The sequence below is a fragment of the Columba livia genome, chromosome 9, assembly GCF_036013475.1.
Source record: "Columba livia isolate bColLiv1 breed racing homer chromosome 9, bColLiv1.pat.W.v2, whole genome shotgun sequence".
NCBI lineage: Eukaryota > Metazoa > Chordata > Aves > Columbiformes > Columbidae > Columba > Columba livia.
The window spans coordinates 8,495,690-8,523,593 of NC_088610.1; the positions used below are offsets into that span (position 1 = coordinate 8,495,690).

Consider the following 27,904-nt stretch of genomic DNA (forward strand, 5'->3'; position numbering starts at 1 on the left):
AAAACGGGGTGAAAATAAATCCAAGAAGCAGAACAACTCTTCAAACTGATGAGCACCGAGACAGGGCGGGAAGTGGGATGTGCCATCTCTGTCCCATAATCCATCTTCAATATGAAGACGCGTTGCTGCCTCGCCGCTCCAGGACACGGGACGAAAAGCTGGGCTCCCTCTCGGCACGAGTGCCTCCGATCCAGGGAAGGGTGTCCCATCCCGTCCCAGGCGACCATCCGAGGCAGAGGAGCGCCGTGTGAAGGGGGAAACGGGAAGCCTGGCTGCACCGCAAACTGAACCTGGTTGGCAGGTTCCCTCGGTCCGTTCCAATGCAGAGTCCCCTGTGGTCAAACCTGCACCGGGAGCGTCTGGTTCATCTGCAACCTCATGTCCTGGATGCTGCTCAGGATCTTCTTCTGGTGCCCTGCTAGCGTTACCCCTATCCTCAGCAGGTCTCTGCAAGGAGAAGGTGAAGACTCAGCCCTCTGCCAGCAGCAGTATCAACACATGGCCCTCCCACATCTACCTGCTGCCAAGGGACCCATCTTCATTCCAGCCCTCTGCCAAGCTCCCGTGTCCCTCTGCCACCACAGGGGACTGGATGCTGAACCCCAGACCTTAACCCACTTGGAAACCCCCACACACAGCTCAGCTCTTCAGATGCTCAGGCAGTAGGAGCTGGCTGCCAGAGTGGAGGGGGACCATGTGCCACAGCCCTCTCCCTCCTCTGCAAGCAGGAACTTACTCTGCAGTCATCTGTGCCACCAGGTCAAAGGAGGCAAAGCCGGCGTTGACAAAGTTCTCCTTGTACCGTCCCATTTTGATGGCGTCCAGCCAGTCTCCCACGGTGGTAAAGGTGGTGTAATCCGGGATAGTTCGGTCCAGGAGTGGCTGGGAGATGCTGAAGGGGGCAAGAGAGCCACAGGTCACAGGGAGCAGGAGACAGAGAGGTGTAACAGGAAGCAGGGGAGATTTCTTATCCCTGCCCTCCCACACCTCTCATCCCAAACACCCCAGTGTTCCTTGGGCTTGGGGGGAGTCCTGGCTGCAGGCAGCGATGCCACTGACCCAGACTGGACGCTGGCAATGACTTTCAGGCTGGCAGCGTTGCGGATGAGCTTGTCCAGCGTGTTGACAATTTGTGCAAACTTGGGCCGCAGGTTGCGGTCCCGCACCCAGCAGTCCAGCATCAGCTGGTGCAGCGCTGTGGGGCAGTCCATGGGAGGTGGCAGGCGGTAATCCTGCTCCACCGCGTTGATCACCTGCGGAGAAACGCACAGAGGCAGGCTGTGAGCCACCTTGGCTCCCACGGGCGGCCCGTAGCTCAACACTCCCCAAGGAGCACTTACGTCCTGGTTGGACATGTCCCAGTAGGGTCGCTCCCCGTAGGACATCACTTCCCACATGACGATGCCGTAGCTCCACACGTCGCTGGCTGAAGTGAATTTGCGGTAGGCAATGGCCTCAGGAGCCGTCCATCTGATTGGGATCTTACCCCCCTGCAGGGATGCACAGCTCTGTTAGTCAGCGCTTTCCTGGGGTGTCTCCCTCCACCCCCAGACTGGGGGATCCCCCATGAGTGTCCCATACCAGGGAGCTGGTGTAGGTGGGGTCAGCTGGGTCATCCTCCAAAAAGCGAGAAAGCCCGAAGTCAGACACTTTGCAGACTAAGTTGCTGTTGACCAGGATGTTGCGGGCAGCAAGATCCCGGTGCACATAGTTCATCTCCGAAAGGTACTTCATGCCAGCGGCGATGCCTCGCAGCATCCCCACCAGCTGGATGACCGTGAACTGCCCGTCATTCAGCTGCCAAAGGAGAGATCAGAGGGGTTTGCAACACCCCAAAAGGATTGGGAAAGGATCCCAATGTGTTACCACCACCTTCCTCCTTCCTAGAGCCACCCTCTTCCCCCACTCCACAATGTCTGTGCACAGCTTAGCCCTGGGGATGCCAGCACAACAATGCAGAGAACGCAGGAGGAGGGCCGGAGCTGCTGCCCCCCATGTGCTGCAGCCGCTGGCCCAGGGCAGGAGGGGACGGATGCTCACCCGGAGGAAGGAGTCGAGTGCACAGTTCTCCATAAACTCTGTGATGATCATGACGGGGCGGCTCTTGGTCACCACACCCTCCAGGTGGATGATGTTGGGGTGGTCAAACTGGCCCATGATGCTGGCCTCACTCAGGAAGTCCCGCCGCTGCCGCTCTGTGTAGCCCACCTTCAGCGTCTTGATGGCCACAAAGATCTCACGGCGGCCAGGCAGCTTCAGGCGCCCACGGCACACCTCACCAAACTCCCCTGCGTGGGGAAGGAGAGAAGAGGCAGCACGGTGGGACACACAGGCAGGGTGAGAGGCAGCGGTGGAAGCAGCTGCTATGCTCAGCCATGGGACTTACCTGCTCCAATGACCTCCTCAATTTTGACACAGGAGATGTCAATCTCTTTGGCGAATTCCCGGACGGCTTCGTTGGGATCCTCATAAGTGAAGGGGTCAATGTAGACCTTCATCCCAGGGGCAACTGTGAGGGCAGAGGCATCATTACCGGAAGGGACACAACACAGGTGACAGATGCTGAGCCATTCTGGCCAGCTGTCAGCCCCATTCCTCCTGGTCCCTGGCTACCAAAGGCTGCCCCCTTGCCTTGTGCATGGGACAGGAGTTGGGACAGGGCAGGCAGAGCCTGTTTGCTGGGCTCTCGCACTCACCGTATTGCTGCAGCTTCTCTGTGTACTCGGGGTCCGTGCTGTTGCGTTGCTTCCTGCCCAAAGGAGACGAGAGGAGCTGTTCAGTAACCATCCCTTTCCTGATGGGGCAAAGACATTCACTGCCAGCTTCCAAATCCCAGCACAGATGGCCTACACCAGAGAGCTTCCCCTCCAGCAGCCCGCGAGCAGAGCCATCCCTCTGCCCGAGGTGCGATGGGAGAAGATGGCCTAGTTGTGCTGAGGGAGGACGGCAGGAGCCTGGGTAGAGCCCCAGCTGGTGCTGGGGAAGCAGAGATGCACAGTCCTCCCCCAGGACCCACACAAGGCAGGTCCAGTCCTTTGCTTTCAGACTGGAGCTGTCAGAGCTCTATCCACAGACAAGGGGGAAAGCTCTGGGGCAGACACAGGCAACCCCCAAACCCAGCTCTGAATCCCCAATCGCTGCAAAGCCAGTACCTGAAGCAGACGATAGCGATGATCACCACAACAATGACGAACAGCAGCCCTGCAGTGGCTGAACCCACGATCAGAGGCAGCTCCTGGAAAGTCTTGCTAGTGGAGCCTGATGGAGGCAGAGGCACCAATCAACACCAAGCTGGGTCAGGAGCACACACAGGATGGCTGCAGGATGGAGGCAGCCTGGTTCTGGTACCTACCGTCCTCTGCAGTTGTCTGAAACTCCGTGGGGAGGCTGTAGCGGCCGTATCCAGCCACCGTGCGTGCCCGGACCTGCACCATATACCGAGCATTGGCCTTCAGCCCGTCCAGCCGCACTGAGTTCTTCTGGCTCGTGACCGTGTTGGCAATGCCATCACTCTGGCCTTGCTGTAGGAGAGACATGTGGGTGTCACCTCTGCAAAGCAACCCCCCCTTTGCTGGCTCCCACATCCCCCAGGCATGATATCTGCAGGGACCACCTTGGCCCAGCGCTAACAACCAGCTGGAAGGGCTGGAGGAGGGGAAAGGCTGCGCTGCCTCTTGCTTTACCTTCTCCGAGTACTTGATCTCATAGTCAAGAATGATGCCGTTGGGTCTCTCCGGGGGAGTCCACGACAGTGTCATACTGTTCCCGGTGCTGCTGTGCAGGTGCATTGTAGGCACGGCAGACGGGGCTAGGAAAGAGGGCAGGGGAGGAATGAGCTATTTGTGCCAGCCTCCCCCCTCCACCATCCCACATCAGCCCTCTGCCTGAGATCTGCTCCGACAATCTCAATGGAACAGCATGGAAAAGCTTTGAGACTGGCCTCCCACAAGTCTCCGTAGGGACGTGTGTGAACTCATCTCTTGCAGCCAAGGTGATAAGGGAGCAAGGGGAGCACTGGCAATAGCGCTGAGGTAAGGCCTCACCTCACACCTAGCTGCAAACTGGTCTGGGGAAGGGTCCTGCCAGCCCAAACTGGGGCTCCCTCCCCTCCTCCACTTGCCAGGAGCTCATGCTCCACCCCACTGACGAGACCCATGAAATCAGATCAGAGCGCAGCGGCTGGAGATTACCAGCGCGCTGGAGACGGGCCAGAGTGGGAGGAAGGAGGGAAGGGCAGAGCAGTCAGCTGGCTGTGAAGGTTTGAGCTGGTGCTGAGCCTTCCCAGGCCCACAGGGGAGAAATCTCATTTCCTTCCTCCTCCCTTCGCAGCAGGCACATCTCTGGGGTAGGTCTAGGAGATCCAGAGCTCTCCGGAGCATCTGCCAACCCTGCCCTTCTTCGCCTGCACACGTTCTGATCTCATCTCCTCCAGGGACAGACGTTAAACGGAGAGGAGAATTTATCCAGGGGATTAGATGCAGGCGCCGAGAGACAGTGAGGTGGCAGCACAAAGGACCGCAGCCTCCAAGGCTGTCGGCGAGAAATCCCCGCTCTGCTCTGCGGCGGAGAGCCAGCCCTGCTCCCCGTCAGCTCCACTGACCTGCCTGGTTGGTGGTGATGTTGACGGAGGCAAAATGGGGAGGGTAGGGGCTCTTGTTGGAGATGCCGTTCACAGCCTGGATCTCGAAGGTGTACTGGGTGTGAGCCATCAGGTTGCTGATGTAGATGCGCCGCTCGGTGAGGCCAAGCTGGCGTGGCACGAACTCCACGTTGTCATCGCAGCGGGTGCACAGGCGCCGCTCCACGCTGCACTTCTTGCAGATGACGTTGTAGAGCAGGTCATCCCGCCCACCTGTGTCCTGCGGCTCGCTCCACTCCAGCACCAGCGACGTCTCGTTGACATTGGAGATGACACTGCGAGGGGCAGAGGGGATGCCTGTGGGGGGAACACAAGGGTCAGGGATGGTGTGTCCCCATGCTTGGGTCACAGTCCCCCCAACCCCGGGCACAGACCCCTGCTGCCCCCACACGCCCAGGGCAGGACTCACTGGTGCAGGCGCTGTCTGCGGGGTCCGTGTCCGCCCGGAAAAAGCCGTTTCGACATGTGCAGACTGTTGCTGCTCCAGAGGTGGTCCGGCTGTTGGGAGGGCAGGGAGAGCAGGGACCTTCCCCCTGCTTAGATTTGAAGGTTCCCGGGCCACACGCTGGAGGAAGAGAAAAGAGACCTGAGTTATAAGGTGCACCCAGAAAACATCCACCATTCCCCTCAAAGCTTCCTTGCTCCATGCCACATCTCTGATTAGTGGTTCGAGGACTACAGGCCACCTACAAGCCTTCCCACTGCCATCAGCTGTGTGCAGGAACAGGACGGCCCTGGTCAGGCGGGGTTGGCTGCTGGCACAGGCACAGCTCTGCCCAGGAGATGCTGTGCTGGGGCACCCAGAGATGGGAAAAACTGATCACCACCAGCTGTGTAGGCACCAGGGCAGGTCCAGCCAGGAAAGCACATCCCCAGTTTCGTTTCTTCACTGCACTTCCCAAGGGTTTTGCACACATTGCCTCCCCTTTCCCCAGCTGATTTCCATGCCCAGCACCCTCCATAGGGTCAGTGATCCATTTGCTGGGGCTGGGAAGGAAAGGACCCATCAGCCCTGCCTGCAGCAGCCCTCACAAGAGGCCTCTGCAGCCCCAAACCCTCTGCCTAGGGCTCTTCAGCCACTTCTCAGCTCTGGGGTGGTGGCACCTCCTGAGGCCGACTCAAGTGGAGCGCTGAGCGAGATTAAAACATTCCTGCAGGTCCTTGGCTAAAGAGCTGCTCCGGCACTGCTGCCACCTCCTGCCCCTGCTTCCCATCAGAGTCCTTCAAGGAGCCACAAGTCCTGGGATCCGGCCGGGCTGGCACCATGGGGCGTCAGCTATATAACAAGGGGCACGTGAAAGGATTAACAGCACTTGAGCCAAGGGGCAGAGCGGCTTCAGGAACCCAACCTGCACCTTGAAATAGCCTGATTTATCACAGTGCTGTCCCAACGACGTGGGTCCTGTGTTCTGTTTTAGCAGCTGGCCAAAGTGGTGAGAGACCCACCGGCACTGGCTCTGCTTTGGCATCACCCCCTTTGCCATGGCCTGGGTGGCATCAGCACCAATGGCCACGGAGCAGGGCGCACCCTCCCTGCTCTGCTGGGGTCTGGGCAGGTCCCGAGGGCACGTAACCATCCCGGCAGCCCCATCCCACACCTGTTGCACGTCACCGTAAACAGGAGGAGGTTTCCTGGTACATCACCAGGCTGTGGCAAGCGGAAGTTTCCTGCTATGAGGCATCTCCTGACACCCTCCGTGGCAGTTTTCCGGCTGTTTGCAGCCCCACGTGTGGGGTGTGGAGCACTGATGATTCACAGGCTGCTGGGCCAGCCCCATGGGGACCCACACACAGCTCCACGGCAATATCCTGGACCCCTGGTTTGCACAGACATGAAGCAGCAGCAGCCACAGGGGATCAGCCCCTCTCCATTGCAGTGCTGCCGAGCAGGGGGCTGTGCAAGCAGCCCCCATCCTAGAGGAGCACCCTGCAGTCGAGGGGGGGACCTGAAAACCACACTCTTGCCAGCCTCCCTGCCTGGATGGACAGTGGGAGCCGCTTCCCGCTCCCAGGGTGTGAGCCTTCTGGCTAGGAGACTCCTCTTTGGTTGGAACAAGACTGGCCACATCACTTGACTTGCTCCAGCTCCTTGACCTGAGTTCACCCAGCCCCGAGGCCTTCCCTTGGAAATTAAAGCTTAGCCCATCCCAATCGTGCAGGCCGGAGGGCAAAGGGGCACGCTGCCTTGCTCCTCTGCGAGTCATGGAAGCCCCTGGAGAGCAGATCTAGGGCTCCTGTCCCCCCAGCCCAGGCCACCCTTGCCACCACAAAATGCAAAGATGTGGACAGCAGATGCCCAGAGGTAGCGGAGCAGTCTCGGCACAGGCAGACCCACCCCAGCTGGAGTCTCGGGCAGTTCAAACTGGGTGGATGCAGATTCGCACATAAGGAACCAGATTGCTGAGGAATGAGAGATGACTGAAACCTCTTGGACAAGAACGCTCTGGGCTCAGAAAGCTGCCAAACATGCTTTGGTTATGGACAGGAGCCCAGATCCATCAGGGACAAAACCCCCTGAAATAGCAGGCGTGATGGGGGAGAGCAAAACTGGAGCAACTGGGGCTTTGAGAAGCCCATGGCCCAAGTGCGGCAGCAGGGGACAGCGAGGTGCTGTGCAAAGGGTGCAGGAGGGTCCATGGTGCTTGGTCTCCTGTGCACTCAGCACCAGCCAGCGTCTGGTGTGTTACGGGCATGGAGGGGACAGTGTCTCCCATGCTCATGGGCACACGAGGAAGGGATGGGCAAAGGTGTCCTTGGGCAGCTGCCTGCCACCCCGCAGGAGTACCCAGCACAAGGGATGAAGGTCATTTCTCCTCAAGTCACCCCAACAGGACAGGGATGAGCCACGTCTCAGCCCCATTAAGCCGGGAAAGAGCGGGAGAGGGACCAAGGCCCAAAGGCTCTCCAGTGTTTAAGTTTCAAACCCTGCTTAATAAATCAGAGCATAAAGACCTCGGTGGCAGCATGACAGCTCTCAGCCGCCACATTTGAAGGCTGTAACTGAGCTGAAAGCTGATCCCAGGTCCCTGGTGGATAAGCCGCTGTGTCATCTCTTCTCTGCAAGAAACTGCCTGTACAACAACCACCGTCTTGGCCGGCGTGCCAGGGAACGAGCCTGGGAGCTCCGGAGCAGGAACGTGACTCCATCCAGCCCAAGCCAGGGAGCCGGGCTCCCCTCTCCCCACCAAGAGGTTTGCATAAGCACTTTTCCTTCTGAAGTGTCCTCAGATAGAATAATAACCCTAAACCTCTGCACACAGATCACATCTGCTGGTGCCGGGCCATGGTCACTGCCAGGGAAAACATGACAGTCAGTGACAGCCACGGGATAACAGGTCAGGGAACCGAAGCGGAGCTCCCTGCTCTGAAGAGGAGCCACGGGTTTGATGGAAGGAGACAGCGGGGACTGGCTGCAGAGGGGATTTACGTGGGGGGCGGGTGGGAGGCGGGCTGCAAAACTGCCCCTGGACCCTCCACAGAGCATCACACACCCAGCACAGAACCCACCGCTGGGATTTTTACCTCCGGGCCTGATCGTGCCTCATGGACCTGCAGCACAGGGCTGGGAGAAGAGGAGGGCACTCTTCCCAAATACAATCCCCACCCCGGTGAATAAAGTCCAAGGGAGGGGAGCCGAAAAAAACACCAAAATAAAACCCTCCTGGTAGTACAGAGAGCAGTGACTCATCCCACAGGCAGTCTCCATTACTGCATGGGATGCGGGTAAGCAGAGGCAAACCCCGCACACATCCCCAAAACTTTGGATTCCCCTCCCTTGGGCAAACGACAGAGAGAGGGATAGCCCATGGCACATCAGGAAACAACAGGCCCAAACTATCCTGTTTCAGGTCTCAACCGCTTTCCCATTCACACAACGCTATTCCAGCATCCTTCCAGCTATTCCTCTCCCAGCAGGACTGAAGCAGAACGCTTCGCTTGAGCTGAGATAAATGAAACCGATCACATCCCTTTGTCCAGCCACCCTGTAATTTCTTTAAAGGCAGCAATCGAGTTTGCCTGGGACGATCTGTGCTTCATGAACCTGCATGGCTCGCTCCCTTCCTGCTTTCGTAAGCGGCTGCAGATGGATTAGAGCTGTGGAAGCAACAGCCTGGCTACAGCCGAGGCGGTAACTCTCTTTTTAAGTCTCTCTTAAAAGGCACTTGTTTTTTTTTTAAATCACCCTTTGGGTGGAAATATTTCATACTAGCACAGTCCAAAAGTGAATGGAGTAAATTTGAAGAGGATAGGAGGGAAAGAGCCCTTAGGGGATTGAAGAGTGGCATCCAAAGAACAGGCGGGAAACCGATTTTTTTTTTTTTTTTTAGTGGGGGAAAAAAACGAATTCAATAAGCAAAGCTGCCTCTCGAGCCGCAGCGGGTCACAGGCAGGACGGCAGGGGCAGATTTCCTCGACCGTGGTACAAGTAACCCATTGTGGAGCTGCCTGGCCATAAACCCGCAGCTCTGCGCTGCCGAGCTGCCTTTGATCTGGCATCCCGGGCAATTAATCGCAGGCAGTTTCACTTCCTGGGTTTCACGCAGCAAGCCCGTGTTGCAATGCAAAGCTGCAAACAGTTGGCAAGTACAATGCTTGCTTGGCATTTTTTTTAAATTCGGGGTGATGTTTCCATTAGTCACTGATTGCAAAGGAAAATTTATTTTTACAAAGATCCCGCTTTTGGCCCCAGCCTGACCTGCTATCACCTATAGATTGCACCCAAACGGACAGCACCCACTGCCATCAGAAAAGGGACATCAAAAAGGCTGAGAAACGGGTTGGAGGAGAGCACAGTGTCCTGCTGTGCGTTGTCTCCCCAGGCGGTTTTCTGGTTTGGGTGTCCACTGATTGCACCACACAGCCTCAGTCCCCCTCCTGCGTGGGATGCAGGCTCTGGGGGCACCGTGACCCCTCTCCAGGACCCCAAGTCCCCTGAGTTATTTGGGTGCTTGCAAACCCAAAAGAGAAGGGATGGGGCTGGGGGGAAGGCTGCACCCTGGGGACTGCAGGGCTCGGGGTGAAGGCAGCTCACCTCTGCCTGTGGAGGCATGCAGAAGCCTTCATCTCCCTCCCCAGCCAGCTCCTCTTCCTCCAGCTAGAGCTGCCTCTGCAGCTCTGTGTGGCGGGGAAACGTGTGGGAAGCGGCACAACCCCCAGAAGGGCCGTGTGCTAATTAAATAAAGATAATGAGCCTGAGAATGAAATGCCAAATCAATGCTGTGGCAACTCAGGACCAGAGCGTCAGATACCAGCCTGGCGTGTCGCATTACAAAGCATCCCAAAGAAACTGCCTTCAGCCGGGCGGGATGAGCCCTCGGCTCCCGAGGGACCGGGATCCGAGCTGCATTGTAACAGGTCTGAATGCGAGGTCTAATCCTGGCTCTGGATGGAGATAAAGAGGAGGAGGAGATCTTCAAAGGCCACTGAAAGTCTAGGGAAAGGGGGAGATTTACAACAGGGCTTATCCCATCTAAGCAGTAACTAGGTATTGTTATTTATTAAAATGCCATCTGGCACTCCAGAGTGCTCCTCGCCTGTGCAGTGAAGCCTCGGTGGGCTCCCTGGGGCAGGAGCGCCGAAATCCCAGCTCTGCAGGGCCACATCCACACCGCTCTAGACGCCACGGGGGTCCAGAGCCTTCTCGGTGGTGCCGGGCTGCCGGAATGGGGTAAGGGAACATCCAGCCGAGAGCAGAAAAGGGAGCCGCGGCTCCGGCTTCTCCCAGCCCTTCTTCAGCTGTTTCCACTTAAAACACACGATCATATGGCGGAAAATCTGATCCTACAAGCGCAGCACAGCTTTCCCAGAGAAACGTGAGGACACGGCCGCTTCTGCCCGGCGAGAGGGCAGGCTGCCGGATGGAGACGAGCCCGCAGCTCAGTGCGGCTTCCCAACACGCTGGGGAGGAATCCAGGGCTTGGGGGTGGAAATCAAAGGCGCTGGGAGAGTCGTCTGCCTGTCTGGGGGGATGCAGAGAGGGGACTCGCCCCGGGCTGCAGCAATGCCCTAAGCCCAACCCTCAGGATGCCCCCACTCAGCACAGCCCAGATGCTGGCTGGCAACAGTGTCACTTTGTGCCCAAACCCCACTCCCAGCTGGGAAAGAGCAAAACACCCCATACAGTCTAAGATCCAAGATCTCCCAGCCCAAGCAAGAAGGAAACCAGCTCCTCAGAAACAAGGACCCTAGCACACGTTTTTAAGCAAGGCCAGCGATAGGTGCCTGGCACCACAGTCTGTCTACCCTGGGAGAAGCCAGATCAGCTGCTCACAAGACTGATGCAGTGGGTTGGGGCCATGAGCAACCTGTCCCCAAAGTCATGGCTGTGCTGGCACCAGTGTTATGGGAGGCTCCGGTCCCCCAGCAAAGCCGCAGCCTTGTGGAGGCTGAGCTCTCCCTGACCAGCCACAGCGGCACAGCTGACAATCACGCAGCTCCCCAAGCCACAGAGAGGCCAGCCTGGCCCGAGCCCCATGTCACGGGCCATCCCAAACTGCATTGCCTCTGCCAAGAGCAAAGGGCCGGCGCCAAGTATCCCGTCATCGGCAAGCACGAGGCATCCAGCGCTGGGGGCCCAGCCAGCGTCCTGCTCTCTGCATATTGCCTCCAGCCAAGGGGAGCAGCGATCTTTCTGCCCTAAACGCAAACCACCCCAGGGCAGGGTCCTGCGTGCCAGAGACAGCTCCCAAGGATAAAATCACCCCAAGGGAAAACAACATCCATCTGGGCAGACTTTTCCTTATCGACACGCCCAACCTGGGGTGAAACAGCAACACCAAAGCTGTCGTGGAAGAGCACGGCAGCTGCAGGACCCACACAGGGCTACCCTGCCATCCAGGACAGCTCTCCATCCCCAGTATCTCCGTGTGCAGGATGCTCTTCCCTCCCGTGCGAGCAGGGATGGGGAGCTGTGGCTCCCCTGCCTCCACGACGCTCCCCGCACCCCCGACTACAAGTCCTCAGCACTGGCAGCGAGCATCCGCAAGCATCCGCACAGCTTCTCCCGCAGTCAGCGCTGCGGGACCCCGCTCACCACCAGGGATTCCAAGTGCCTCCACACAAGCAGCAGGATATCATGCTTGCCCAGAACAACTGCTCGCTCCAGCCATGAGCACCGCAGGAGAGAGAGAGGGGAGATGTTGGACATGGCAAGGAAGCAAAGAGGGAGGTTTTGGTACCAACTCAGGGGATTAAACATGCTGGATTCATGCTGAGGACTGTGCCTTGAGATGTGGCTCCTGGTGAGGAGACACATCCTGCAGAAGACAGCACTGGTTGACGGTAACCAGTGTGTCACAGCAGACACCACGCCAGCCTGGACCACCAAGGCTTTAAGGTTTCCAGATGCCAAGTCAAGCTGTGGACCAGTCCTCTGAGGTATCACCCTGCTCCCTCCTCAGGAAGCCTGCCCAGCTCCCAAACCTCTGAAAACAGACCGAGCTCAACACAAAACCACCTTTTCCATATCAACACGTCTGCGGGAAGAAGGGCCACGGTCACACCGCAACACACGTACCTTGGCACTGAGTATCCTTCATGGTCGGCTCGTATCCAGCAGCACACGTACACGCTCCCACAGGTACCATCCACTCACCGTCCCCATTGCAGTACAGCTTCAGGGGTACAGACACCTCCACTGCGTTGGGGATGCAGGTGCCCGGTGCGATGACCAGAGAAGTGGGCTCAGCCCCGGTTAAAGTCTCCGGGAAAATAGCAAAGCCAGCAATGGTGTTGGAGCATTTCTTGTAGAAAGCCCGGACGGAGATGAGGGACATGCAGGCTCCCAGGTCCTGGAAGGCCAGGTAAAAGCCATTTTTGGAGAGAGGGCCAAAGCTGCGCACCTTGGTGTTCACACGGCCAGACTCCAGTTTGGAGAAGCTCTCATCTGGGGCAATTGTATCCACTTTGATATAGGGGTTCTCCATCCAGAAAGGGCTATTTGCAGAGGCAGAATCAGTATCCGACTCATAATAGAAGAGGTTGAAAGTCTCTTTGCAGGAGCCGGGGATGTTCGGGATGCTGTTGCAGTCCCGCACAGTGAACTTGAGCTCCACGTAGACGCGCTGAACGTCCTGGCGGTGGATGAACTTGGTGCGAAGCCAGTTGTTCTGGTTGGCCTCCCGCACGTTGCACACCTGGTACGTGCGGATGGGGTTCATGGCCTCATCGTAACCGCTGACTTCTTCCCACTGCAAGTGAGAGGGAGCAGGTTAGACCCCCAGCCAGGGAGATCCGCGCCACAGACATATCGCAAACGGCACAGGGTGAGGGGACCGGGCAATAGTCAACAGGGAAGAGAAGCAGCTGCACCTCTACCCATCCCAACCCTCCTGGTCATCATGGTGACTAAGAGCAACCCGGGCCAGGGACCACAATGCTCCTGCTCTGCCAGCACAGAGTCAGGAAGAGGTGGTTTCATGAGGTGAGAGGATAAGCACGGGAGGGAAGGAGGAAGACGCAGCCAGCTCTGCAAAGGCACTGGCGAGCAGCCGCGATACCCGTGGGGCTGGGGCCAGCTGTGCCCTTCGGAGGTTGGGACTGGGGCTGGCTCCAGACTTACCCCCGTCTCCGGATGAGTTGTCCATTGCAACTCAGAGGTCACCCACTTCGTGTCCATCAGGGTCTCTGGAGAGAGAGGGAGGAGAGAAAGAAGTAATTGGAGACGAAGGCCAAGATTAGAGGGGAAAAAAAACACAGGAGGAGTGGGGGAGAGGAGAGCCGAGACTGACATTTCTGTGGAAAACAGCAACTTGGGGGGTGAGACATGGTGGGAGGAGGAGGGAGCAGCACAGACAGACTCCAGATTTCTCTTCTCCCGTCAGGAGAACAGGAAGAGCGAGCTGTCCCCAGAGAGCTGTGCCTGAGCGGGGAAACAGCAGGACAAGGAGCTGGCCAGGTGGCGAGGGGGGGACGGGCTGCCAACCCCGGCCACCAGCGTGGCCAGCACAGGGGGGTGCCAGAGGAGGGAAACCGGGTGCCCCCGTCCGCACCCTCCCCCTTCACTTTGGCAGGGCGCGTATTTACTGTGGCTGGGGTTGAAAGGGCCCGTTCCCATGACAGGGCGGTGCGGGCCAGGCAGGTTTATCCAGAGGAGGAGGGACTGGCAGGCTGCTCTCCCAGAGACGCCCCACATCACTCATTTTACAAGAGGGGAGAAGAATTTGACCGTCTGGCCAACATTCCTGGAGCAGACTACAAGACAAACCACCCCGGCAGCATTCCCCAAACAGCCCCAGCCCCAGCCTTGGGGGAGCGAGACGCTTGTCTGGGAAGAGCTGCAATTGCAGGCAGCTGTCGCTAATCCCGGGAAGAGCCGTGCGGCTCCGTGCAAGCACCACGCGCAAAAACTGGGAGCGAAGCGCACGGAGTACAATGATGCTCTGGGGCTGGTGCCAATGGCCCCTCTGTGGGCTACTGGTTCTGCAACCCTCACTCCATGGATGCTGTCCACTCCATGTAGGCTGTCTGGAGGGAAGCAGGCACCCCCAGGGGCCTCTCCTGCCCATGGAGGTCTAGGGCAAGGGGCGGGGTGCAAGCACCAGAGCTGGGCAGCAGCCCACTGCATGCTCAGAGGGGCTCCGGTGCCAGCCCCAAGCAGGACCCAGGACCAGCTCCAAAAATGCCTCCCTGCTGAGGGCATCACCGGGCTGCAAGCACAGCCCCATCCCAGACCCTGCACAGCTCCCCAAGGCTGTCCATCCATCCATCCATCCATCCATCCCTCAGCCCACCCAGCCCTGAGACACAGGGCAGGGAGCCACAGCTGTCTCCCGCCCCCAGAGCTGGCAGCAGACTGGGAGCTGCTCGCTCCCAACGTCTGGGGCACAGGACATGCTGGGGCAGCTCAGCTATGCCAGGCACCATGGCCGAGCCCCAGGAGCCTCAGCTTCTTTCCTTCCACCCCAGGAAAACCACAGGCTGATGGGGCCAGGGAGGAAGCGCGGAGGAGGAAGGAAATGTTCACGTGTCGCGGGGTTTTGGATGGAGCCTGGCTGGAGGTAAACACCTTCCTCCAGCGTCCCACCCCGGGGAGACCCGCCAGCAGCTCCCGAGCCACCACCCACAGACGGGCCAGCAGCACAGGCTACAAGGGCCACTGCAGCACAGATAAACAAGCACATTTGGAGACATGTGGGCTATCTGACACATCTCGCTGTTTGCCGGGATCCCAGTCTGGCCGGTGAGCCTGCCCCTGGCTGCACATATGGAGCAAACAAACACGGTCCTGCTGCACGCTGGTGGCACTGGCAGTGGACACAGCACTGGGGACAGAGCAAGGAAAACCCCACATGGTGCCAGCTCCCCAGCCAGGAAGAGGGTCAGGGGGACAAAATATGTACCAGGAAGGACAAAATGACACTGGCTCTTTTTTGCAAACAGGAGCAGAGAGGTGGTTATTGGGCAGTAGTTATTTGCTGTTTCTCAAAAACACAAACTAAGGGCACTGCCAAAAACAAAGGGAGAGAAGGAAGGAGCCCTCTGCCAAACGGGTAATGCAAGGGGACTCGTGACAACAACGTCAGGAGGGCCATGGCATGCACAGGACAGGGTTGGGCATCCATAGGGCAGCCTCTGCCCAGTCCCAAAGCACCACCTGCCCATGGGATGCTGCAAACCACCATCCTGCTCCCCTCCCCTTCTCCACAGCATCAGCTACTGACCGCCAACAAGGGCACAAGTGCGGCTGTGCGCAGCCATGAGACATCCCTGAGATGCTGCCGCGCTCCCCAGACGCTTGCACTGGCATGGCTCCCCTGGTGCCGGACCATAGGGGAGCGGGTTGTCAAGCAGGGCCACCCGCACCCCTCCAAGGGATGGGTCCTCTCCTAATAAGGACACGGTGGTGCCGGCGGGGGCCCGGGCACGCCGTGCTGGCGGCGGAGCAGAGCCAAGCGTGTGCTCGGTGCTGACAGCGCCGGGCTGCCAAGTCCCAGAGCAGAGACCCCGCACGGGTCCGGCAGCCGCGGGGTGTTTCTACGGGAGGGCTGGAGCTGGCGGGAGGTGCGGGGAAGGGTGAGCTGTGTGCTCAGGGATGGGGCTGGCATGGATGAGCAGCTATGGCAGAGTGTCAGGCCGGGGAGATGGGGACACAAGGATCTGGGGGATGGGGTGTGCCACGAGCAAGGCAGCACAAGGATCCAGTCACGGCAGAGCCAGGTTGGACTTGACCCTTTGGGCACCCCTGCTCCTGGGGTGGGAGGGGAGCTGTGCTCCCCAAATCTGCCCAGGGTGTGCTGAACTCCCCTGCCAGCCCCATGCAGACAGTCCTTTCCATGCTGGCCTGGCTGCAGAACAGGGTGGACGGGCAGCTGTCCCCACAAGTACCGGCCTGGGGCAGAGACACAGCTCGGACAGGAGGCTCACTGCCTGCATCCTAATTTGGCAGCATCTGCCATCTGACCGGCAGAGGATGGAAAAAAAACTGACAGAGCCAAGCTGGCCGCTGGCGCAAGAGCCATGTAAACCACACAGAGAGCAGGGAGGGAAACAATAAAAACAAAATCACTGAGCAACTCAGCTAAAGGAAACAGGCCAAGCATGGAGGGCAGTGGGGTGTCCCTGCAGCCACGAGATCAAGAGGGGCCAGGTGGGGTCAGGGGAGCTCCCCAGCCCTTCGCAGCCCACCACCCATGACAGTCATGGACAGATGGCCCCGTGGGCTGCTGTGCTGCCTGGTCCTAGGGCCACTGTGCTGAGCAAAGCTGACCGCAGCTAAGCCACAGAAACCCCTCTCTACCCTGCGATCTCACAGCATCCTGGCACCAAACCTTTGTCTTTCCTCCAGCAAACACCAGGGCACGCTAAGCACTGGACCCCACAAAAGGGCATGGGCCAGCAGGGCTGGGGAGATGGGCAAGCATCAGATTTTGGTGGTTCGGGAGTATCTGGCTGCTTCTTTCCTCCAGCACGTGGTGCCAGAGATGGGTTCAGAGGCAGCACGGGCAGTTTCCCAGCTCAGTTCAGGTTTGCAGGTGCTCTACAGGGACGTGAATGGAATCAGGGCTGGCCAAGCAGTGAGTCAAAGTCACCTCAATCCCACATGCCACAGCGAGAGCCTGGTTCCATTAGTCAACGGGAAACTGGCTCCCAATTTCACCAGCTTGGGGAAGTCACCCTAAGGCTTGCTTTATCTCTGTCTGCACTGCTGGGGAGTTGTCCTCTCCTTACCTTCAGCTGGGCAAAGGCAAGGGATGCAGCAGGAGCCTCACTGTGCTCCAGCGAGGGCAGCAGGGCACAGTCAACCTCACATAAAAGCAGGACTTCCAGGGCAGAGTTGAATCCCAGGACACGAAAAGAGTTGCACTCCTTGGACGGGGCTACGTACACTACTTTAGCTGCCTCCTCCCTGCCCTGCAAAAATGTCCTTGCACATGTACCCTGAGCTACAAAAACCAAGGTTCCCCTGCCAGCAGCTCTCCTGTCACCTCTGCAGAGTCCCCAGCAGTTCGGCAAGCGTTTGAAGCCCTGGCGAGTACCCATCTGGAGCTGGGGACCTCTTCCTCCCCACACAGGGGCTCAGGAATGTGGTGTGCATGGTCTGAGGCCAGTGAAAACGTTTGAACTCCCCCCTCTAAGAGGCCCAGAGAGCCCGTCTCGCGCTGCTGAGCGGCAGACGTGCACGGCAGCGATGGCTGAGCCAGAAAGCGGGGGGAGAAATCAAAATTCCTTCAAGATGAAGCCGCTGGGGAAGACTCAATCGTCTCCACCAACCGGCTCCGATTTGAACACTCTTGCCTTTGAACATGGGGACTGCCAGCTTTTATCAGGATGCGCTGGCAAGGTAGGACGCCAGCTCCTCGCCCTGACGAGGAGAAGGCAGCTCATGCAAGTCCAGAGAATCCTGGAAGAAGGCAAGGGAGGAAAGTTAGTAAAGACGCCCACGCAGCCTTGCCACAAACAGAGAAACCTGTTCTGCAACGTGTCCATGCTCTCCGGCAGCCATGCAAAACTCCGCACCATGTCTGCAGGAGCCTGGTGTGGGGCGAATGGCTTGGTTGTATGGCCAGGCTGGACCGCTTGCCCCACGCCAAGATCCTGTAGCCTATACTGAGGGCTGAGCCATTTGCCCCAGGACATGGCTTGGCTTCCACCACAGCAACTGCCAGATGCTTCTCCCCCTTGCCACCGTGCCATGCTCCTCTGGTAGGAAAAGCAGCTCGTTTAGGGATGCACTTTCAGTCTTGGTGACTGCCTGCTAGTTGAAAAGCCACCAAAAGGGGCATCTCCCCACACATTTTTAATTTCCTCCTTGGTTTTGGAGATAATTGCAGCAGGAGCGAGTGGTCTTGCGTGCTCCCCATTCAAGCACCTATTGGTACAATTAATCCCGGCACCGTTCTGAGCAGCGGCATAAAGGGCCTTTGGTGTAAGGTCCTTTATCTGGGAACAAAGAGCTGCCTGTGGGAGAGAACCTGAGGTTGCACTTTTCCCGCTGACGAGCGTTTCACGTACACAAAAGCTGAGCCACACAGAGCACCCCGCACCAGCTTCAAGTCTGGGAGACCCCGTGATGCATTTTCCTGCAGCGTGCTGCCCACCTGGCTCCCTCCTCCTCCTCCCAGAGGGTCATTCCCTCTCTGCCCCAGCCAAACCCCGTGGCTGCCTTCCTCCTGGGCAGGGGACGGACCTGCTCTGAGTGAGGCCAGGGGATTCTCTGCCTGCAAGGGTAAAGCACTTGTGTCCCACTCACCCCACGGCAGAGCATGCGCTCCGCGGATGGGGAACCCCATGGACAGCAGCTTTGGAGCCGTTGTTCTGGGAGGTTTCAGCATGCAGAAGCCCCTTGTGCCTGAGCTGCCCTGTGGGGAAGGGAGTCTCTCGCTAATACAGGTGAGAGCCAGGAAAGCAGCGAGGAAGCCTGCAGCCAGGGAGGGAGGCAGGCAGGGCACCCACACGGCTGCCAGCACCCAGGGTGGGCAGCGGGCACCCACGGCGGAGGTGCCGGGCACGGGGTTTGGGAGCCTGGCAAAGGTGCCGGCAGATGCTGTCTGCCAGCTCCCTCTGCAGGGACGGGACCGGCAGCACTGCCGGCACACAGTGCAGCTCAGCACCCCCCTGGGAATCCCGGCTCTCCTGGGGACCCCCGCATGCCTGAGTGTCCCTCGCAAGGCTGGAGGGCCACGCAGGGTCCCACCCTCGCCCTCCCCAGCTGTCAGGCCAGGCAGGCCAGGGGCGGTGCGGTTCTGCCCAAGGGAAGGGCTGGAGTGCTCCCTATGGCCGCCCACGCTGGGAACCCGTCCTTACGCCGAGCAGGGCGCCTGCTGCTCCCCAGCACTGATGCAGGAGACACGGGGCCACCGTGGGAGCTGACCCCCACACCGGTCCTGTCTGGGGGGGATATGGGGAGCTTGGACTGCCCATGCCCACCAACACACGCTTGCCCTGGGGTCTGGGGTGAGCTGACAACTTGCATATGAACTGGGAACAAAGGGAAGAGGGGGAAAAAAAAAAATAAATGGGGCCTGTATCACAGCTGTGGCCCTTCGTGCCAAGGGCGTTTGGCCCATCATCAAAGGGGATCGGATTTGCTGAGGCAAATGATGACACATCCACTTCAAGCGGGGCAGGTTCTGCCTGCTGCTGGAGGCGAGCCACCGGAGTGAAGAAGTACTGTGGGCACTTAATAATAGACTCATTATTTCTGCATTATGGCAGGGCCCAGAGGCCCCAACTGAGATTAAGGCCCCTTTGTACGCACCACACATGCACACACAAGGGCAGCAGTCCCTGCCCCAGAGACCCCGGCCAAGGATGGGCAGCACCATTGGTCCTGGCACCATTGTTGGTCCCAGCTCCATTAGCACCATGGTAAAGTTGCAGCAGAGCCCGAGATGCCAATTCCAAGGATGCTCCAAGGATGCGTCCTCCATTTCCCAATCCCACACCCGCACTGGGGTATAACAACCTCAGGCAGGGAGACAGTCCCGTGACTCTGAGTCATCACCCAGCGCATCTCCCTCACAGTCCCCCCATCCGACCCCAATGCCCTGCACCTTCTAGATGGGCTGATTCAGCTCCTGGATGACCGGGAGCTGCCTGGCATGCAGGATGGAGGGGGACAGGAGTGCTCCCTCCCTACGGCCCTGCCCGTCACCCAAACGTTGGTCACTAACTGGCTGAAGAGGGTTTTCCGGCTGCGTGCTCCTTGCTGGAGCTGTTTCCTGATGGCCGCGAGACAGACTGAAGCATGTGAGAGAGGACAGGTGCCAGCTCTGCCAAAAGCAGCTCAAGTGGCAGCGCCTGGGATGCAGGGAGAGACGGGAGGTCGCTTCCTCCCTGTCACGCAACCGTGTCGAGCTGGGGAGGGCAGATTTCTGCCACCAAGCTGGGCTGTGCCAAGCCAGGCTCCAGCACCCACACTGCACCCCCTCCAAAGCACAGTACTCAGAGCTTTTGCAGGATGGCAGCCTCCTGCCCTGCAATCGCACGCCAAGGACACGTGCAGCCCGCTGCCCGAGCCCTGCCAGGTCCTGCTGCCAGGCCCCGGTCCCGCAGAAAGGCTGTACCGACACCGGGAGAGGACGTGAGCCAGCTGCCCGAGTCCAGCCTGGCACTGCAATTACTGTTCTATTAATACTACAGGGATTTCGGATGTCAGAGCCCAGTGTGCCACGGCGGGGTCAGCTCAGAGCTGCCATCCCTGCCCACGCAGTGGATGTGCCCCGGCACTCGCTGCTTCAGCTCGCTCAGGGTGAAAAGCTGTTTTTGCTCTGCCGGGCTGTGGGCAAGGGGAATAGACAGACCCCAGGAACGGCCTCGCAGCCCTGCCTGCTGCCGGACACACTGCTGGCCTGAAAACAACTGCTGCCTGCTCGGGACGGTCATGTCCCTGCCCGGCCCAGGGGAAGGGGCTGCCCGCTGCAGCTCCTCACCATGGGCTACCATAGGACAACGTGACTAGCCATGCCGAGCAGGCAGGAGAGATTTATAGGTCATCATCCCCAGCAGGAATGGCCATGTAGCCACCCTCTGCTGCCACATAAATAACTCATCCGATCGGAAGACGCCAGACCTGTTCGAGCTGCGAATGCCATCGACTGGGACGTAGGCAGGAAATCATCTCACAAAACCACCTTCGTTTCCAGGTCCTGCTGTGACGGGGACACCCCTGCCACCTCCCTCTGAGGCCCCACTGCCCTGTGGCTTCACGGGGCAAGTGTCCCCATGGGGCCACCGAGCCAGGCTGGCACAGGCTGATGGAGAGCCCCAAAGTCCCCAGGGGGAGGAAGGGAACGTGGTCGGTGCTGCAGGTCTGCCTCCCCAGGGCAACCATTTGTGTCAGGCTGAGCTCCAAAAGGCCCCTCTCCCCCCTCCAGCTCCATTTTTTTTTTCCAGGGTGTACTTTTGGAAAGAGCCCAGGGAAGAAGTAATGATATTAAAAAACAAACAAACAAACCAAAACAAAAAAAACCCAACAACAAATCAAAAAGAAAACAAAACCAAAAAACTCAACAATCAACCCCCTCCCCAAAAAAGGTTACTGGCTGCACATCCAAAGGTTCGCCCCACAGACAGGCGGCTCGGCTGCCAAGCTCCAACCCATCCCGGCAGAGCCGAGTGGGAGTTTCTGCCAAGATCTCCCTCGTCTCTCCTGCCTGGGGCAGTTACCCAAATCTCCACGCTGCTCTCCACTGCTTCCTCGGCTCTCCTCGAGCACCGAGCCCATCTGGAACTGCTTAAACCCAAATATCGCCCCTCCTTCCCTGCCTCCCCCACCCTCAAAGTCAGATTCTTCCAGAGTTAAAACAAGCACAGAGTCAGGAGGGGGTGCCGGGCCGGGCTGACTCGCTCCTTCATTTCAGTTTAATTTCTGGGGAACTAGAATAAATCTGTTCCTGGCGATCGTTCAAGCCCTGCACATTTTTCTCATTAATAAAAAAAAGGCCTTGGATCGCACGCTGCGTGTGCGTGCACGCCGGCCGAGTGCCCCCCCTCCCCGCCCGCCCCACGGGGTCCCTCCCGCACCCCAGCCCTCGCCGGGCAGGCGGCTGAGCACCCAAGGGACAAGTAGGACCGGTCAGGGGGGGAAACATGGACTGGTGTCCCCTCCCAGGGACAGGGACAGGTTTTGGCAGCCTCGCAGGACAGCCACACCTTGGAGAGGAACAGGGAGGCCCAAATCCATGCCCCCCCGCTCCCCGCAGCTGCTGCTGGGCAGGAAAGCCCTAGGGGAGGGCTCCCCTGGGAGGGGCGAGGGACCCAGGGAGGGGATGTCCCCGCTGTCCCCCCTCTCTGGCATGGCAGCCCCCGCGGGGCCCCTGGGGCATTCCTGGGGAGGGGGCTGGGAAACAGGTGTTTGTCAACAGCTCCTGCCACATGCGTGAGAAACACCAGGCCCCAGCAGCACGGAGCTTAGTGACGGGCAAAAATAAAATAAAAAGAGCCCTCCCCAACAATCCCCCCCTAGCCTGGGACCCCCGTCCGGCACGTGCTGGCACACGCAGAGCGGCCATGGGGCCGGCGCTTGGCCCAGCCGCCACGCTCCTGCCTCTTCCCAAGATGGCTCCGCTTCCTCCTCAGAGGGGCGGCCATGCGAAGCCGGCTCTGGGCTCACTCCACCCCTGCTCAGGGAGCATGGGCTGGTGGGTTTGGCTGTGCCGAGTGGAAAACGGGTGGCAGGGGAGGGCTGCAGCCCCTCTGGAAATGGCAGCCCTGAGCAAAGGGGATGTGGCCCTGCTCCTAAGCTTGGCCCCACAAAACCTCCGTGGTTGCACCAAGGGTGGGCGATGCCGAAGCCCAAGTGCAGGAGGATGAGGACTGGCCGAGAGCCACAAGTGGCAGATCTGGCCTCTGCGGGCAGGACACCCACCCACCCTACAAAATGGCTCCTGCTGGGCTCCCCACGGAGCCGGCATGGGGCTCAGCTCCGCGAGGGGACGGCCATGCCGCGCCACCAGCCCCGCCCCAGCCCGAGCGCAGGACTGGTTTTTGAGCAACAACAAAAGAAACACAAACAAAAAACCAAAACATGAATTCAAATGGGACTGTCTCAGCCAGGTGGGAGTGCCACTGCAAAAGCCTGCCTGGCCTTCAAGATGGCAGGCTTGTCCCTGGGGGCATGGATCTGTGCCTGGCCCCTGCGAGGAGCTACATGGCCGTGGAGGGGCACCCCCATCCCCACTGTCCCCCAAATGCTTTGCTTGGGAACGCGCCTGCTCTCAAAGCGATGCCAACTTGTTATGGCTTCAGCCCTGGGGAAGCGCAGGGCGATGGTGGCCACCATGCCCAGGGGACAGTCTCCGTCTCCTGGGGGACGCTGGCACCCACCCTGCCACCTCCACCAGCCAGGAACCGGGATCCCGACGCCGGGGCCGCCTCGGCACCCTTCCCCCAGCGCGGCTCCCAGGCAGAGACGCTTAATCCCGACAAACCAGTTTGACTCAGCACAACAGGAACAGCTACAATTTAAAAACCATGCAAGTCTGTGATTCAGATTGCTCGGGCTGCTTTAATTAAACACCAAGCTCCCCTGCTCCAGTGGCAGCAGCAAACGGCTCACGGAAAGAAAATGCAACAAACTGGTTTCCCCAAATATCTCTTGCAGTAAGTCATCACAACAAAACAAGGAGTTTCGGTTCATTCCTTAAAAACCAGAGGCCGCTATTCCCAATTGCGAGGGCCGGGCAGGCATGGCCCCCGCAGCCGCAGCCTCACCGACTGAGCCATATGTCGAGAGAAACACGGAGCTGAAAACAGACCCCGGTGCTGCAAGTTTTCCCTTTCCCCGTCTCTCCGCATGCTCCGCTTGACACAAAGGAAAGCCCTTCTCCTCTGCGCCTCAGGAGCTCGGATGGGGCGGGATTCCTCAAACCGAGCTTTTAGTGAAAAACGAGAGATTTAATGAATCCAGCGAGCACCGCGAAGCCCCAGGACCTGCTTTCCCTCGCAGTCCTACCCCAAGCATCAATAAATCAGCAGGGCTAACTTCCCCCCATCGCCCCGCCGAGAAACATGCCATTTGAGTGAAAAGTAATTAAACAGAAAGCAGATCTCCCTGCCAAGAAAATACCTGGCAGTTCCAGTCCAGGGGTCAATTAAGCAGGGGTCTGCCGGTGCAGAGAGGAGCGCAGTCAGCCTGTGTAATGCCCGGCGGGGGTCTGGGAGCGGTGAACAGGAAAAGCCCAGATGAGGAAAATCCCCCCTAGAAATCCTCCTGCTTCAGAGTAGTTTGGGTATTTCGCTAGAGCCTGAGTCGGCTCAGGGCTGCACACAGGAATAAGATGCCTCTGTAGGGGGGTCCATGGGGTAGCTCATGGGGAACCCCAACTTTCAAGACAGTCCCATGGCGAGAGAGAGGCTGCTCGGGGCAGGAGCGAGACGGCAAGTCCCAGTCCCAGCCCACCCGCGCCCCCGGGGCAATGGGTAGAACAAGCCTGCGGGCATCCACGCTCCCTTGGGACCGGGCATTTTGAAACCAGGGTTTTATCCCCAGATGGTCGAGGACGGCTCTGAACGCAGCGCTCTCCCCGCTCCGTTTCACCACGTCCGTTCCCCGCGAGGCCTCTGCTCCCACAGCCCTGCCGGGACAAACTCCTCAGCTCCGACCCCTGCACGGGAGAAAGGATCTGCTGTTGCCCGCAGATAGAACATTCCTTCTGCAGCCGGCCCAGAGACTGCTGAACCGGAGAAGAAAACCACATTGTGACTTCAAACAGACCCAGCGCACTTACAGGATCTGGAGAGAAACCATTTTCTCCTCGGCAGCACAAAGCCCTCACTGAGCTGCTGCCGAGCGCGGCTTTTCCCCTCCACCCCCGTGGGGCCTTGTAAAGAAACCCAACTCCCCGCCATCCCTCCGGGAACGGGCACACTGTCCAGCTCTGGAGCCCCCTGCACTCCCAGCCAGGCACCAGCTGCCAGCGCAGCCCGTTGTCCCCTCAGAGGGGACAGCAAGGTGGCTGGGTCCAGGGACCGCTCGCTGCCGTTGTTGTCCACAGGACGTGCGCACAGATTTATGGCTGTGCCAGATTTATGATCAGCACTAAAATATCCAAACGAACGTGCACGCTAGATTTACAGTAACCGCCCAAACGTGCCAGTCCCCATCAGGAAGCAGCATCGCAAGCAGCCAGAAATGCCCAGTGCAGCAGAAGTGAGGGAGCTCACTGAGCCCGATGCGAACAACGGCTTCCTAATGCTAGGCAAGGCAGAAACCTTTCCCGGCCCCTCTGCAACTTTCCCTCCAGCTCAGCACAAGAGTGAAGGAGAAAGGAAAAAAGGAAAAAAAATAAAATCTCAAGGGGAATCAGGGCCAGCCCCAAAAAATGTTGGGCGGCTGCCAGCCAGCCCCGAAGCAGTCCCATGGGGTTGGCACCCATCTGGGCTCTGATCTCCCTGGGCGGTGTGTTCGGCCCCTGACCCCTCTGCACACTTGGGAAGCTGAGAAAACCCAGTGACACCTCAACACAAGCTGTTTATTTTCTTTCTCTCCATGCGGCTCTTCACACCGCTCCATCCTCGGGTGGCAGCGGGAGAGAGGCTGGGGCTCCCTGCCTGCCCAGGGACTGGTGGGACAGTCCCTGGGCGATGCACGCCAGTGCTGTCAGCCCCCACGTTGGCTTTCCTTCCCCGGTTCCCAAACCGCTGATGGGAAGTGGGTTGCGAGGGGCTGCCCACAGGCGTGGGGCCCCGCTGGGCTCCCTGCCCACAACTCCATCCTCCTGCACCTCTCCAGCAGAGAGGGCTCCTCAGGGCTCTGCCCTACACAGCGGTGCCCGGGTGCTCTGGAGCCTCCATGCCGAGAGGGCTGGGTGCAGGGAGGCTGCTCCTTCCCCTCCTGCCGTGGGGCTCCTGTACAGCCCGGAGCTCATGGACTGAGCAGGCCCACAGCTCCGCTTCCTATGGCGTACAAAGAAAAACGATTTTTAATTTTTTTCCCCTTTAAAGGAAAACAAACAAACAAACCAACCCTAGGGAGGAAGGATGAAAAGAAACACAGACAACAAGCAATCCCCCCAAACTTTCCAAAAAGCTCAAAGCCGGAGGAAACGTTCCCCCAACAATCGGCAGCGGGGAAGGGCTCCTTCCCAGGGTCACGCCCCGGTGCCGCTGCCCAAACCCGGCACCGCGGGGCGACGGCAGCGGAAGGCCGAGCACAAAACTGCCTCCGAACACACAAAAGCCCCCACGACTCCCCGCCCGGGCGGAGGCACCGACAACTCCTCTCCAGCCGGGGTTTCTCCCCGCTTCCGCGGCTTCGGTTACCGGACACCGGAGCGTCGCCGCCCCCGGCGCTGCCGGCCGGAGCCACGCACACTTCGTGCCGAAACAAAAACCCGCCCGGGCCCCTTTCCTCTTCCTTCTCCCAGTGCGACCCAAGTCGCCCGCCCCGGGACCCCCTGGTTCCCCAGCGAGGCCAGGAACCGCTTTTCTCGCTCAAAACCGGGGGAGCGACGGCCCTGCCTCGGGGACCGGGATTCACTCTCCGAGGGGGGGGATAATTCAGCGTCCTTTTCTCCCCAACTCCACCGGAGCGCGGGGGGCTGCCCTCCTCCCCGCTCTGTCTCCCGCGCCCGCGGGGGCGGCCGAATCGCGGAGCGCGGCCCCGCTCGGGGATGGATGCGGCACTCGTGGCCACTCGCCCCGGCGGTCCCATGCCGGAGCCTCGGGGGTTAAGGCGGCGGGCGCGGCGAGTCCTGCCGGGGAACGGACGGAGCCGGACGCGGCGCACGGACACTCCTCCGGCGGCCCCACCAGTTCTGGCACGCCGCGAGCTTCCACTGCAAGAAATATTAATTTTCCAGCCCTCTCGGTCGTGGCGAAAAGCCTCGGAACGTGAACCGTGTATCCAACGAGGCGCCGCTCCCTGCCAGCAGCCACCGGCCGCGGCGCCGGGCTCGGTTCCACGGGGCGTTGACTCTGAAACCTACTGAGGGCGGCTAAGCGCTGGGAACGGGGCTGGGGCGCGCTGCGGCGGCGAGCTCCCCGCGGGAACAACCAGGCGTCCGCGGCGCGACGGGTCGAGCCGAGGGCGGACGTCAACGAGGCCCGGTGGGCCAGGGACACCCCGGAGGGTGCGTGCGTGTATGCGCGGTCGGCACGGGCCCCGGTGTGGAGGGCGGGCACGCCCGCCCGGTACTCACCCTCCAGAGCGCGGCGGCCGCCGGGGAGCAGCAGGAGCAGCAGGAGGGGCAGCAGTGGCGGCGGCGGCGGGGGGGCTCCCGGGCGGGCCGCGGCCATGGCGGGGGGCGGTGCGGGCGGCCCCGCCGGGCAGTCCCGAGCTCGGCGCCACGCGCGGCTCCTCTCGCCGCCGCGCCACGCTCGCGCTCTGGCGCCGCCGCCGCCGCTGCCGCCGCTGAGCCGCGCGGGGCGGGGCCGACCCGCCAATCAGCCCGCCCCTGGCAACCCGGCGCCCCTGGCGACGGCGAGAGCGGCACCCATTGGGCGGCGGCGGGGCGGGGGCGGAGACTGTGCGGAAAGATGAATTGGAGGGGGCGGGCGCTTCCCGGCGCGCCCCCGGTGGCCCCGCCCCCCGGCACGGGAGGCGCAGGGCGGGGAGCGCGCCCCACCCAGCGGCCGCCCGCGGAACTGGGGTCTTAAAGGGGCCGCGCGTACCCCTCAACACCAGGCCCTCCCTGCACCCCCACCCGGTGCGAGGGAATGCGTAAGCCTGTTACTGTGTGTTGACGGGCCCATGGACCTCTCTGTGCCCCACCACTGGCAGCCTGTGCACCCACTGCTGTCCCATCCTCTCTAGTCCCATTCCATCATCTGATGTGTCCCACCCTGTGCCATCCCATCTCACCTCATTCCTGTCCCAGTCCACCCCACGCATCTGATCCCGCTCCACCCACTTCATCCAATCCTCTCGCAATCAGATCCCACTCCACCCCATCCCGGCCCCACCATGCCATGATTCCCACCCTGGTGACAGGGCTGAGTGCTGGGCGCCCAGCTAGAGTGACACTGTACAGAGAACACCCTGCACTGACCACCCCCCCAGCTCCCTCTTCCCCACCCCCAGGGTGCAATCCCCACCACATTCCCCATGGGAGACAGTGCTGGCTACCGTGCACCCAGCCGCTGCCTCTGGCCTGTGAGTGCCTCAGTCCTCTCTCTGTTCTCTCCCTGCATTGCCATGGGGAGGTTTTGCGGCCCTGCATGGGCCAGACTCTGCTCTCTCAGCATGGTGCACACACATTGTCCCTGTGGCTGAAGAGGGCACTGCCTCATTCCTCAGGACAGACACATCCCCGCAGTGCTGGTTGCGGGACGTGGGCTGAGACCTGCCCTGGCCCTGTGTGCCACACCACAAATCTTTGCCTT

The 27,904-nt window shown here is 60.0% G+C and overlaps 1 protein-coding gene across 5 annotated transcripts; it reads right to left on the minus strand.

Moving 5' to 3' along the window:
* Positions 1-26,908, minus strand: EPHB3 (EPH receptor B3). 5 transcript variants are annotated; one of them, XM_065073736.1, is made up of 16 exons: positions 26,722-26,908; positions 13,200-13,264; positions 12,156-12,828; positions 5,049-5,204; positions 4,601-4,936; positions 3,684-3,808; positions 3,353-3,521; positions 3,153-3,258; positions 2,697-2,749; positions 2,387-2,509; positions 2,041-2,288; positions 1,582-1,797; positions 1,341-1,490; positions 1,060-1,253; positions 737-892; positions 1-447 (listed from the first exon to the last, which is right to left on the minus strand). In XM_065073736.1, the coding sequence occupies exons 1-16, from the start codon at positions 26,816-26,818 to the stop codon at positions 339-341; spliced, it is 2,976 nt and encodes a 991-aa protein (XP_064929808.1). In that variant the 5' UTR covers positions 26,819-26,908; the 3' UTR covers positions 1-338. The 5 variants fall into 5 exon arrangements, with proteins under 5 accessions (XP_064929808.1, XP_064929806.1, XP_064929809.1 ...); XM_065073734.1 differs by having other exon boundaries at positions 2,697-2,794; XM_065073737.1 differs by lacking the exon at positions 26,722-26,908 and adding an exon at positions 23,649-24,186 and having other exon boundaries at positions 2,697-2,794.
* Positions 26,909-27,904: the final 996 nt, after the last annotated feature.

Excerpts from the sequence above, each read along its gene's own strand:
- EPHB3 (XM_065073734.1), bottom strand. The coding sequence starts at position 26,818 with ATGGCCGCGGCCCGCCCGGGAGCCCCCCCGCCGCCGCCGCCACTGCTG. Across the intron at positions 12,829-13,199 it reads CAACTCATCCGGAGACGGGG|TGGGAAGAAGTCAGCGGTTA; the intron begins GTAAGTCTGGAG and ends TCTCACTTGCAG. Across the intron at positions 3,809-4,600 it reads CATCACCACCAACCAGGCAG|CCCCGTCTGCCGTGCCTACA; the intron begins GTCAGTGGAGCT and ends CCTCTTTCCTAG.